The 13,769-nt window shown below is 48.1% G+C and overlaps 2 protein-coding genes and 1 pseudogene across 2 annotated transcripts; all 3 read right to left on the bottom strand.

Annotated features, from left to right (window-relative positions):
* Positions 1–4,947: 4,947 nt before the first annotated feature.
* Positions 4,948–5,452, bottom strand: LOC116968541 (histone H2A-like). Its single transcript, XM_033015308.1, has one exon. The coding sequence runs from the start codon at positions 5,389–5,391 to the stop codon at positions 4,999–5,001; it is 393 nt and encodes a 130-aa protein (XP_032871199.1). The 5' UTR covers positions 5,392–5,452; the 3' UTR covers positions 4,948–4,998.
* Positions 5,453–8,760: 3,308 nt separating this feature from the next.
* Positions 8,761–9,141, bottom strand: LOC116968579 (annotated as a pseudogene).
* Positions 9,142–9,604: 463 nt separating this feature from the next.
* LOC116968409 (histone H1-like) lies at positions 9,605–10,263 on the bottom strand. Its single transcript, XM_033015185.1, has one exon. It carries the CDS (start codon positions 10,261–10,263, stop codon positions 9,613–9,615), a length of 651 nt encoding a protein of 216 aa, XP_032871076.1. The 3' UTR covers positions 9,605–9,612.
* Positions 10,264–13,769: the final 3,506 nt, after the last annotated feature.

The raw sequence follows: 13,769 nt of genomic DNA, 5'->3' as shown, positions 1-13,769 counted from the left end.
ATTTAGGACACCTGTTGCTTTCACCGTTGCATGATGAGTCTGAGCATTCCAACGCAGATCATTCTGCAATTTGATGCCAAGATACTTGGTTTGTTTGGATTCTTCAAGGGTGGCACCAAGTATATTGTAAGATGTTTCGCCTGGATTCCTCTTTCTGGTGACACGCATGGGATGTCAGGACTGTCTTATGAAGAAAGACTGGATAGACTTGGTTTATACTCTCTAGAATTTAGGAGATTGAGAGGGGATCTTATAGAAACTTACAAAATTCTTAAGGGGTTGGACAGGCTAGATGCAGGAAGATTGCTCCCGATGTTGGGGAAGTCCAGGACAAGGGGTCACAGCTTAAGGATAAGGGGGAAATCCTTTAAAACCGAGATGAGAAGAACTTTTTTCACACAGAGAGTATGGAGAGAAGGCAGGTAAGGGATACTGAGTTGGATGATCAGCCATGATCATATTGAATGGCGGTGCAGGCTCGAAGGGCCGAATGGCCTACTCCTGCACCTAATTTCTATGTTTCTATGGTTTCACATTTGGAAGTGTTGAACTGCATGCCCCATTGTTGTGACCACTCAACCATAGTATCGAGATCCTTTTGGAGAGCATCTTCATCATCAGCTGACTTAATTGGATGGTACAGCAAACAATCATCAGCGAATAGTCTGGTCGTACTTGTGACTTTTTCATGGATGTCATTTATGTAAAGCAAAAATAGATGTGGGCCAAGTACTGTGCCCTGAGGTGTACCACTCAACATTGGATGCCAATTGGAGCTCTTTCTGTTCACACACACACGCTGAAGACGTTTTGTCAGGAAACCGGAAATCCATTGTTTCGTGTTGGAACGAATACCATTGAAGTCAAGCTTCCGAAGCAGTCTCTGGTGTGGGATGACATCAAATGCTTTAGAAAAGTCCAGCACAACTAAATCCGTGATTACGTTACTATCAAGGTGCTTGGCCAGGTCATTTGTCATCAGGATAAGCTAAGACTCACATGATCTATGCCTCCTAAATGCATGTTGGTTGTCAGCAAGAATGTTATGTTTGCTCATGTGTCGCATCAGATTACTATCAATTAAATGATTAGTGTAATTTTCCTGAATTCCCCTCACTTCCAGTTCCTGATCAACAGCCATTTTAAGAGGTTCCTTGCATCCTCTGTAATGACATCTGATGGAGTTGTACAGCACAGAGACAGTCTGTGTGGCCCAGTATGCTGGCCATCAAGGACCCTCTGCACCAATCCCATTTATCATCTGTTGTTTTGTAACAATCTACACCGTAATGCTTCAAGCACTCATCCAGATACTTTACACATGTTTAAAGTGTACCTGCATCCCCCACATTCTCAGGCAGTGTCTCACATTGCAATCAGCCAATGGATGAAAATATAATCCTCACGTACCCTCTAAACCTCTCCGTCCTCCCATGGAAGCGATGCTCACTAGTTTCACATGCCTTTGTTTATGTCATAGCAGCAGAATTAAAACATTCAGCCCATTGAGACTATTCCACCATTCAATCCTTGCTGATCTACCTTTCCTTCTCAGCCACATTCTCCTGCTTTCTCCCCATAATCTTTGACATCCTAACTAATCAGGAAAGGCTTGGAAAGGTTTCTCACTATCCATGCTATCTCTGTCCCTATAATCTTTTACTATATCTTTATCAGGTTCCGCCTCATCCCAGGCAACAATCTCCCCTGGTGAATCTCCCCTGCGTATTCCAGTTCCTCCTGTAGTCTGATGACCAGAAGTGGCACATAATGATTCCAACTCCATACACAGGAGGGAGGGATTACACTAGATTGGCAGGGGGGTGGGATCTCATGCAGGACAGAGGCACAGGAGAGGCTATAGTTTGGTATGGATGGTGGTGTGGGAAAGGTTAATGGACAGAATAGGCAAAAATCTGGAGAGTGAGGAAGGAGGGTTGGTTTAAACTGCAGGTATTTTAATGCAAGGGGCTTGACGGGTAAGGCAGATGAGCTTAGGGCGTGGATATACGTACGAGCGACTGGGACGTTGGAGCCATGACTGAAACCTGGTTGAGGGAGGGGCAGGACTGGTAGCTCAATGTTGCGGGGTACAGGAACTTCAGGAGAGACGGATGAGGAAAAAAGAGTTGGGGGAGTTGCATTGTTGGTTAAGGAGGATGTCACAGTTAGTGTTCAGAGGTGACATTATGGACATTTTGTCTAGTGAGGCTATATGGATGGAGCTGAGGAACAAGAAAGGGATGATCACCATGTTGGGGGTGTATTACTGACCCTCAAATAGTCAACGGGAATTAGAAGAACATATGTGCCGGGCAGCTGGGATCAAGTGCATCCTTGTAGGAGTTTTGGGAACTAAAAACTCTGTATTTACCGAGGAGAAAGACAGTAGGATGGAGGAAATTGGAGCAGTCACTGGTAGTGTCATGAGAGCAGTCAGGGTTACTGTCAATAGACAATAGGTGCAGGAGTAGGCCATTCAGCCCTTCGAGCCAGCACCGCCATTCAATGTGATCATGGCTGAGCATCCCTAATCAGTACCCCGTTCCTGCCTTCTCCCCATATCCCCTGACTCTGATATCTTTAAGAGCCCTATCTAGCTCTCTATTGAAAGTATCCAGAGAACCGATCTCCACCGCCCTCTGAGGCAGCCAATTCCACAGACTCACAACTCTCTGTGTGAAGAAGTGTTTCCTCGTCTCCGTTCTAAATGGCTTACCCCTTATTCTTAAACTATGGCCCCTGGTTCTGGACATCCCCAACATCAGGAACATGTTTCCTGCCTCTAGCGTGTCGAAACACTTAATAATCGTATATGTTTCAATAAGATCCCCTCTCACACTACTAAACTCCAGAGTATACAAGCCCAGCCGCTCCATTCTCTCAGCCTATGACAGTCCCGCCATCCCAGCAATTAACCTTGTAAACCTACGCTGCACTCCCTCAATAGCAATAATGTATTTCCTCAAATTAGGGGACCAAAACTGCACACAATACTCCAGGTAATGTCGAGGAAGTACTGAAGGTACTGTCGTGTTTGAAAGTAGACAAATCTCCGAGGCCTGATCAGATATAGTCGAGGACATTGCAGGAAACTAGAGAGGAAATTGCGGGAGGCCCAGTTGAAATGTATGAGTCGTACTTAAATACAGGAGAGGTACCAGAGGATTGGAGGGTGGCACATGTTGTGCCTCTTTTCAAGAATAACAGCAGTGAAAATGCTCGGAACTCTAGGCCAGTGAGCTTAACATCTGTAGTTGGTAAATTACTGGAGAGTATTCTGAGGTATAGGATATAAAGGCATTTGGATCGGCAAGGGCTGATTAGGGACAGTCAGCATGGTTTTGTACATGAGAGGTCGTGTCTCACAAATATGATTGATTTTTTTGAAGACGTGAGCAAAAAGGTTGATGAAGGCTGAGCTGAAGATGTTGTGTACATGGTCTTTAGTAAGGCATTCGAAAAAGGTGGTAGGCTACTCTGGAAGGTTAGATCTATAGGGATCCAAGGAGAGATAGCTGAATGGATAGCACATTGGCTCCATGGAAGGAAGCAGAGGGTGATTGTGGAAGGTTGCTTCTCAGAATAGAGGCCTGTGACTAGTGGTGTGCCACAGGGTTCGGTGCTGGGCTCTTTACTGTTTGTCATCTACATCAATGATTTGTATGAGAACATACAGGGCAAGATTAGCAAATTTGCTGATGATCGATTGGCCAGGTGGGCAGAGGAATGGTTGATGGAATTTAATACAGAGAAGTGTGAGGTGTTGCATTTTGGGAGTCGAACAAGGGCAGGACCTACACAGTAAATGGTAAGCCTCTGGGTAGTGTTGTAGACCAGAGGGATCTCGGAGTACAAGTGCATGGTTCCTTGAAGGTCGAGTTGCAGGTAGATAGAGGTTTTTAAAATGATGAGAGGGATAGACAGAGTTGACGTGGAAAAGCTTTTCCCACTGAGAGTAGGGAAGATTCAAACAAGGGGACATGACTTGAGAATTAAGGGACTGAAGTTTAGGGGTAACATGAGGGGGAACTTCTTTACGCAGAGAGTGGTAGCTCTGTGGAATGAGCTTCCAGTGAAGGTGGTGGAGGCAGGTTCGTTTTTATCATTTAAAAATAAATTGGATAGTTATATGGATGGGAAAGGAATGGAGGGTTATGGTCTGAGCGCAGGTATATGGGACTAGGGGAGACTATGTGTTCGGCACGGACTAGAGGGGTCGAGATGGCCTGTTTCCGTGCTGTAATTGTTATATGGTTATATGGTTATAAGGTGGTCAAAAAGGCTTTTGGCACTTTGGCCTTCATCAGTCAGAGTATTGAGTACTTGGCGTTGTAACACAGATTACTGTAGATTAAATGTTAACTCTCTGCGGATTGATAGTCTGGAACTGTCGGCCTTTCTGAAATTCCCCAGTTCCCCACTCGGGCCCCATTGAACCCGTTGGGAGAGAACATGATACTGGCTGAAGAAGTGTCTCCACCTGAAACGTCACCCGTTTCTTCGATCCAGAGATGCTGCCTGTCCCGTTGAGTTACTCCAGCATTTTGTGTCTATCTTCGGTGTAAACCAGCATATGTTGTGCCTTCCTACATTAATCCCGTAAAATGTGTAAATTGTCCGTAGTGAGTATAGGCTTGTGTTAGTGTACGGGGATCACTGGTCGGCGTGGAATCGCCAGGCCGAATGGCCTGTTTCTGCGCTGTATCTCTGAACTAAACATGTAATTGGCGAACATGAGAATGGGGGACAGTGGAGGAACCCGGACAGTAGTGGATCGTTGTTTGCTGTAGATTATGGTTTTATTCATGAGGACGTAACGGGGAGCGAGAGTTAGCCCGGGTGGTTTATAACAAGACGCGCGAGTGGAGGCGCGTCCACAAGAAATACGAAGCGGTCCTCTGAACGGAAATACCCGGCCGGTGCTCAGCCCTTTGATAGACACTGTAGGTGGCTCTGAAAAGAGCCTTTGGGTCGTTAGATTGAGGTTTCGCTGAACTACTTGCTCTTGGTGCCAGAGGCTGCGCTGGTTTTCTTGGGCAACAGCACGGCCTGGATATTGGGCAGCACCCCGCCTTGAGCGATGGTCACCCCTCCCAGTAGCTTGTTGAGCTCCTCGTCGTTGCGGACGGCCAGTTGCAGGTGTCTGGGGATGATGCGGCTCTTCTTGTTGTCCCGGGCCGCGTTGCCGGCCAGCTCGAGGATTTCAGCCGTCAGATACTCGAGCACAGCAGCCAGATAGACAGGGGCTCCTGCACCCACCCGCTCACCATAGTTGCCCTTTCTCAGGAGCCGATGAACACGACCCACCGGGAACTGCAGTCCGGCCCGGGACGAGCGTGACCTAGGCTTAGCCTTGGCTTTGCCGCCGGTTTTCCCTCGTCCAGTCATTTCCACCAACTTCTACGCACAAAGAATGAGGAAATCCTCCCGCACTCGCCCTTCTTGTAGCTTCTAGAGGAATGCGGTGGAGCGCTTCCTATTGGTGGCGCAGCGCTTCATCTCATTGGTGATTTCAAATAGGCCAATCGTACAGCTGCCTCTTTCTCCAATGAGCAGACAGCAACCGGAGATGCGCGGAAAATAACCGCCTGGCCCCAAAATAACAGGTTTGAAAAGCCCGCCCAAAAAGAAAATGTATTTTCAGGCAAAAAAATAAAAATAATGACACATATGTGTGTGATACTGGATCCCCGCATCCCAATTATTCTATCCGAACCCACCAACAAGACACACCGAATGTGAATGAATTACCCGAGAGATTTTTAAGAATGCATTCTTACCATTTTAAACTGCTAACTTATGGGTACAAACACTATTCATAGAACATGTTAGAGATCGCTCTTTGCATAAAGGACATTAGACTATTGACGATCAATTGTCGAATGACTCTCGGAGCCGTCGCAGCAATGTTTCTCGAATAGAAAGCGGGACTCACACGTTCAAAACAACAGAATGCAGTCACTAAAAGTCAGTCACGTCACAATTAAAACAGCAGCAGCAACAAACACACAAACATCTTGTTTACGTTAATTCAATCTGAAGGGATGGATCACTGAGAGAAGTGTATGAAGATTGAAACAAACTAACGAGAAAGGCGAGGGTGAAGTTTCTGTTTCAATCAGGTGGGCAGGAATGTACTCGCATGTAGATTATACCGTGGTTTGGACGGCTAATTTGATCAAATTACACAGAATGAGAACTATCGCCTGCGAATGAAATATCGAACCAGTTGCATCAATGCGGTGTCCAAATATCAACACAACACTTTCAGTGAGACGGTGCGTGAGCAGAGTCATTAGGATTTCCTTCAGCAGCGTCAGCGCTGGGTGGATCGTTACTTGGAGTTGGAGTATCTGGTCGCCGCCTTTGTCCCTCCAACCGGCCTCATCAATACAATACAATACAATATTTATTACATGTCATTTGAACCTCAGTGAGGCTCAAACGAAACTCCGTTTCCACAGCCATACAAACAAAGACAATTTCCTACAGACATACACACAATTCAATTTACAGAAACATCCATCACAGTGAACCTCCTCCTCACTGTGATGGAAGGCAGTCTTTTCTCACCCCTGTTCTCCATTTTTCTCCTGATGTCGAAGCCCCAAGCGGGCGATGATAAGTCCCACGGCCATTTTAGGCCGTGCCGGGCGATGTACGGCCCCGCTCCCGGTCTAAATGTCACAAAGTTGGAGCCCCCGGCGGACGCTGGAATATCCCGCGGCCATCAAGCCGCGCCGGGTGATGTACGGCCCCGCTCCGGGTCGTTCCAACCCCGCGACACGGGCTGGAGAAGTTGCGTTATGGGAGCTCCGGAAAGCGGTCTCCACCCGGGCCCGCGAGCTCCCGCTATCCCGACAGTCCACAGAAGCTGCATTGCTGGAGGCTCCGAGATCCAGAGTCGGGCCGCAGCAGCGAGTCACCACCGCTCCCCACGCTCCGAGGCCGGCCAGCCCCACGATGGTAAGTCCGCTGCTCCGCAGGCTCCGTGACTGGAGCCCCCAGGTCGTTCCGGCTGGAGGCCGCTCCACGCTGCTAGGCCGCAACTACAACGGAGACCCGACAGGGAAAAGGTCGGGTCTCCTGTGCAGGGAAGAGATTTTTTTAAAGTTTCCCCCTCCCCCCACATATACACAGTTAAAAACACTATTAAAAACACGAACAACTACATTTAACTAGACAAAAAATAAAAAAAAGACATAAGACAGTAGGGGCCGCTGCAACAGGTGAGTCGCGCCGCCCGCCGATCACTATGGAGATGGTGTAACTCAGTGTCTGTGGAAGGACTGATCAGCGACTGAGGTGCGCGCGTGGAAAGTGCGTAATAAAGGCGTTTGTTGTCCTTGAACCCGGAGCGCGTGAGAAAAGGGGGCGCAGAGCGAACAGGGGCTGGTCGTGTACACACCATTATGAGCCGTGTTGGCATTTACATCGAAACCAGTTCCACTTGAATGACTGAAGTCAGCACTCAGCAGCAGTCTCTGCGGCATGAATTCAGATAAAAGCCCGCAGAAAGAAGAGAACATTGATGTAAAAGGACATTAGAAAGCCACAGCTCTTTCTTCTGCCGGATTAGTGGCTCTTAAAAGAGCCGTTTGTTGTTGGTGGAGAGGTGGAGTTTAGGCGCGCTCCCCGCGGATGCGGCGGGCCAGCTGGATGTCTTTGGGCATGATGGTGACTCGCTTGGCGTGGATTGCGCACAGGTTGGTGTCCTCAAAGAGCCCCACCAGGTAAGCCTCGCTGGCCTCCTGCAGGGCCATGACGGCCGAGCTCTGGAAGCGCAGGTCGGTCTTGAAGTCCTGAGCGATCTCCCGCACCAGGCGCTGGAAGGGCAGTTTGCGGATGAGCAACTCGGTGGATTTCTGGTAGCGCCGGATCTCCCTCAGAGCCACGGTGCCGGGCCTGTAGCGATGAGGCTTCTTCACTCCGCCCGTGGCTGGAGCGCTCTTCCGCGCCGCTTTGGTCGCCAGCTGTTTGCGAGGAGCTTTCCCACCGGTCGATTTACGCGCTGTCTGCTTGGTCCGGGCCATTCTCCTTCAACAGTGGGAGCACAGTGTGAAATACAGGGACTGAATGACGGAGCCGGCTCTGGGACCCGCTTTTGTAGCGTTGGTGAAGGGCCGGCCCACAGCCTCTGAATGGATGGAGCAGAGATGTCACTCATGGTGTCCCATCCCTGCGAGTGGCTGCAGGTCTGTCAGCACCAGGCGGCTGTTTCAGAAGGTCTGAGGGGGGCCGGCCGGGTGGGGTGGGGGAAGCTCGGCCAACCAGAGAGCACGGACTGCAGTATCATTGGTTGTGGGTTGAATTTCAAATTGAAATCAGTTTCTGTCAACTTAATATCAAATCCACTTTAACTTCTCGCTTAAATCATGACTGAATATGCGGCGCGGATTTACAGACCGGATCCCTGTGCAGACGGAATTCAGCTCTGCTCGTGACTGAAAATAAGCGACTGTTACCCAGGGAACGGGTTGGAGTCGACCCTCCTGTTGCTGCATTAATCATGAGGTATATCGGTAAAAGGGAAACTGACATCGCCTTGTCTTGTTTATGATCTTTTACTGTCGGCTTTGCATTCTAATGACCGCGGTGATCAAGCTAAAATCTGTTATGTTCAGTGGTGGAATAACTAGTTTAATAAAACACATTTCTATCTGCATCTACTCTAATTCCCCAGTCTCTGCTCTTTCTGTGAGGTTGTGGCGGCTCTTAGAAGAGCCTTAGTTTTGTGTTGGAATAAAGGCGGTTGTTATTTAGCCGCCGAACCCGTAGAGAGTGCGGCCCTGTCGTTTCAGAGCGTACACCACATCCATGGCAGTGACCGTCTTGCGCTTGGCGTGCTCGGTGTAGGTGACCGCGTCCCTGATCACATTCTCCAGCAAAACCTTCAACACCCCTCGGGTCTCCTCGTAGATCAGACCCGAGATCCGCTTGACCCCACCAAAGATCTTATACCCCACCACGCCGAGCCAGGCGGCGGATAGCTGGCTTGGTGATGCCCTGGATGTTATCGCGAAGCACTTTGCGGTGCCGCTTTGCTCCGCCTTTGCCTCCTTTCCCTCGACCAGACATGATGCTGTTTCACTCGAGTCGCTGCTCAGTGATAATCCAACTGGTGCTGTCTCTTTTTATACGCAGCTTATACGCAATTTATAGACAGACAGCTTCCTCTCATATTCCAGCTCCACGCCCCAGATTCCTGAAAACATGTTTCAAACGGTTTGCCCACAAACCACCCGAAATTTAGCGCTCCGGCCAAACTTTCAGACAGACATTCCGTTGTAAAAGTCAGTCAGTGATATTACCCCTGTCAAATTAATTGAAACGGCTTTGAACTCAGCTTGAAGACAAACGTATGCCCAGTCCGAGTGAGGTTTAGCCGGGACATACCATTTAGTTGTATTCCATATACTGGATACCGGGGGGTGCAGCGAATGTCAGCGAGTTACAAGGAACCCCCGGTAATTTAAACGAGTCCCCAATGGCACTGAGTTTGTCTTGGGACAGGGATCGTTTGAGTCTGGATCAGCTCTTTCCTGAGAGATGTGGGTGGCTCTGAGAAGAGCCGTTGGGTTCAGGTCTTTACAATGTGCGCTTTATAATTCACATTTTGGTCACTGCCTTCTTGGGTTTCGCCGATTTGGTCTTCGCCTGGCCTTTTACCGGCTTCTTGGCCGCCTTCGCCTTTTTGACTACGGCCTTTTTTTGTTTTTTCGGCGCCGCCTTCTTGGGCGATGATTTCTTCGCCGCCATTTGTTTAAGCGCTGGTTTCTTGGCCACAATTTTCTTGTAGGGAGATTTCGATGATCTTTTGGTGGTAGATTTTTTTGCCAGTAATTTCTTGGTCGGGGTTTTCCTGGACGTTGATTTCTTGTTCTTAGAGGTTTTGGCTGCTGGAACCGCTTTCTTTGCCGACTTCACGGCGCCTTCTCCCTGGCCGGTCTTGAAAGAACCAGAGGCGCCCACGCCCTTGATCTGAACCAGGGAGCCGTTTACTAATTTCCTCTTGATGCCCGTCTTGATCAGGTGGCGGCACTTCTCCACATCCACACCCTTGGCTGCCAGTCCCTTCTTTATCGCATAGAAAGACATCCCTCGGCGATCGTGGCAATCCGCCACAATGTTGTCGATCTGGTCGCCCAGCTTCGGACCGGCTGCCTTCTTCCAGGCGGGCGCCTTCTTCTTCTTGGGAGCCTTGGTTTGGGCGGCGGGGACGACTTGAGGAGCCGCTTCAGCGGCTGTGGTCTCGGTCATGTCGGTGACTCTGCACAAACTCTCTCTGACACTCAGGACTGAGTGAGAAATGAAGCGAGAGGCGGCGGCACAGCGCAACTTAAAGGCAGCGAGCGGACGGGGCGGAGACATCCTGCTCTCAGATCACGGCCCCTTCGCCTCGCTGTGTTTCTCTGTCCTCAAAAACTCTCCGATTCCAATTAAAATCAGATAGCTCGGAGACCTAAACTGGTCTCGGTACATCTCTGAGACCGGAATGTTTATTGTCCAGTAGATTTGATAGGAATTAAAGTCAGCGCTTTCCATTTCGCCCGGTTTCACTGCTGCACTGAGGGCGTTCTCTGCCCCGATCGCTCACATGCTCGCTGCTTATCGTCAGAAATGTCGAAACCAACGTAAACTATCCGGTTAATTCCAACTTCAGGACTGAGCTGGGAAATGGGGCGATCGCGTGCCACTGATAGCTTTACATTTTTCACCAGAGGGGCTGGGAAATCCGGCAAAGTGTTCGGACCCACAAACACAGTGACATCAGCCTGAGCCGCCCGCCCCTTCAACACACTCTCTGACACAATGTTCACGTCTGCACATTCACAGCTCAGACAGGTGGCCCGTTGCACAGTTCCCAGGGTGGAATTACCTCGACGATTGACTCGTGCTGTGGATTCTCGGGGGTTACGTGTAGTTTCCCAGCTCAGTAACTGTTAAACTCGCTGACTCCGCCGCTCCTCAGAGTCTCTGATCCCTGGAATCGGATTCGCCTCTTTCATACATGAGCGACCCTCTATTTTAAACAGTCCAACACCCGACACAGACTCCAGTTGTGGTATCAACTCACTGTATGTCTGAAATATAATGTATTTACTTGTTTTTTATTAAACTGATATAATTATGGTCACTGGCTCCCCACTGACACTTCAGTCACTTGGTCTGCCTGATTTACCAATAGGAGGCCCAGGGTCGCCTCCTCTCTGTCAGGCCCTTCCACATATTACTTGAGAAATCGTTGCTGGACGCATTTAACAAATTCCACCCCGTCCACATAGCCTCGAATCTATGGCAGACCCAGTCAGTGTAACGGAAGTTGAAATCACCTACCTGTTATACATACAGCCTTCTGCAACCCCACTCCCTTACATCAGGTAACCTGTTAAGTTCACTAATTCTGTCTGCGTCTGCATGCGAGAATCATGCACCAGAACCCTAAGATCTCTGTGAACCTCAGGCCTTTGTCATCTCTTGGTTTTTGGAGTAGATTTATTATTGTCAAATGTAGCAATGTACAGTGACAAAGTTATTTTGCATGTAATGCTGGGAGATCGTTCACTCATACAATACATTATTGCAAAATTCAAATTAAGTGCAAGGGGCCACACCGAGGTGAATTGGAAGATTGGAAACATATGAAAGGTGTCAACAGTCTGATAACAGCGGGCAAATAGCTGTTCTTGAATCTGTTGCTACGTGATTTGAAACTGTCATATTTTATACCTGACAGCAGAAGAGAGGAAATAGAATGACCAGGTTGTGAGTGGTCCTTGGATTATGTTGGGTGCTTTCCTGAGGTAGCATGAGCTGTAGATTAAGTTGATGGAGCAGGCTGGTTTGTGTTGGACTGGACCGTTTCCACAACTCTTTGCATTTTTTGCGATACCGGACAGACCAGCAAGCTATGATGCTGCTGGATAAATGATGTCTATAGTGGTGCATAAGCAGAAATTGATAGTCACTGGAGAGCTGCTAAAATGCTTTGTTATTCTGAAGAAGTAGAGGCGCTGGTGTGGCACCTTAGCCCTAGTAACAATGTGGTTGTACCAGGACAAATAGTTGGTGATATGTTTGGAGAATCTGCTTCTTTTCCCCACTAAATATGATCATTTTATATTCAGATGGACAGAGTCATCCAGCCAATAAATGGAGCCTTTGGCCCACCACATTCATGCTGATCTTTTTGCCCATGTATATTAATCCCATTTGCTAGCATTGGGACTTCATCGTTTATGCCTTACTTAGTTATCCATCTGTCTAAATGTCTCTTAAACACGGTGACTGTATCCGAGTCCACCTTCTCTGGCACATGATTCAGACATCAATCAATCCCTGTGTAAAAAAAAACCTTCAGATTTCCTTTAAAATCCACGTGCCTTACCTCAAACCTGTCCCCTCATGTTTTTGAAACACCGGCCATGGGAAAACAATAATGACTATTTACCTATTGAACTATTTACCCTTCCATGTGTTTCATAACCTCATATACATACAGCCATCAGGTTATTCCTCAGTCTCCTTCGCTGCAAGGACAACAAGACCAGCCTCTCCAAGCTCCCCCCATGGCTCATGTCCTCCAGTCCAGGCAACATCCTGCTGAATTTCCTTTGTACTCTCTCCAGCAAAACCACATCCCTCCTGCAGTCTAGTGACATTTACTGTTCAGCCAAAATAAAACACTGTGCACTTGTCCAAGTTAAGTTCCATCTGCCATTCCTCGGGCCCCTGTCCCAGCTGATTTAAATCCTGTGGCAATCTTAGATAACCTTATTCACAGTCGACTGTACCACTAATTTATTATTCATCAACCAAGGCAATCGCATACTCATGCAAATCAGTGGACCCAGCACTGACCCCTGCAGCACCCCACTGGTCATAGGCCAAACTCTAAAACAGCTCGACACAACCACGTCTATAGCCAGTTTTCTATTGATTGAATAGCTCACCCTGGATCCCTTATGGTCTAACTTCTGGACCTGTGTACCATACATGACCATGTCAAAGGCCTTGATGAAGTCCACGTGGCAACATCTACTGCCCTTCCCTCGCCAATTTCCATGGTACCTTTTTCGAAAAACTCAGTCAAATTCTTGAGGCATGATTTCTCATGCAAAGAACCATCATGACTGTTCCTCCTCAGTCCATGCCTTCCCAATTGCAAGTGGATCCTCTCATAATCCCCACCAGTAACTTTCCCACCACTAACATTAGGCTCACTGGTCTGTAGTTCCCTGCCTTTCCCGAACTGTCTTTATAAACATATAACAATTACAGCACGGAAACAGGCCATCTCGGCTGTGATGTATGTACTTAATCTATGTACAGTTCAGAGTGATATGGACCAAATGCAGTAATAGAGCTGCTCCATGCCTTGGTGCCAAATCCGGCTCATATTCTAGCTTTGATTCCAGCGGAAGCTAAGATTTTTTCTATTGTGGACCTGCAACATGCCTTCTTTTCATTACCTCTGGAAAAGAACAGCCAGTATCTATTTGCCTTTACTCACAGGGGACAATGATATATGTGGACAAGACTACCGCAGGGATTTATTAATTCGCCTACCTTGTTTTCTCGATGTTTTCAAGAACAGTTAAGCACTTTGAGTTTTAAAAGGAAACCCACTTTAGTACAGTATGTGGACGATTTGCTGGTGGCTGATGTAGATCAGCAGAGCATCGTGAGGACACTGCTTAATTATTGAATCATCTGGCAAATGTAGGATATGTGGTCTCTCAGTCCAAACTATTGATGGCTCAACA

This window comes from Amblyraja radiata, chromosome 45 (assembly GCF_010909765.2).
Source record: "Amblyraja radiata isolate CabotCenter1 chromosome 45, sAmbRad1.1.pri, whole genome shotgun sequence".
Taxonomy (NCBI): Eukaryota; Metazoa; Chordata; class Chondrichthyes; order Rajiformes; family Rajidae; genus Amblyraja; species Amblyraja radiata.
Note: the sequence above shows the minus strand (reverse complement) of the source record. Positions and strands in the feature narration are given on the sequence as shown.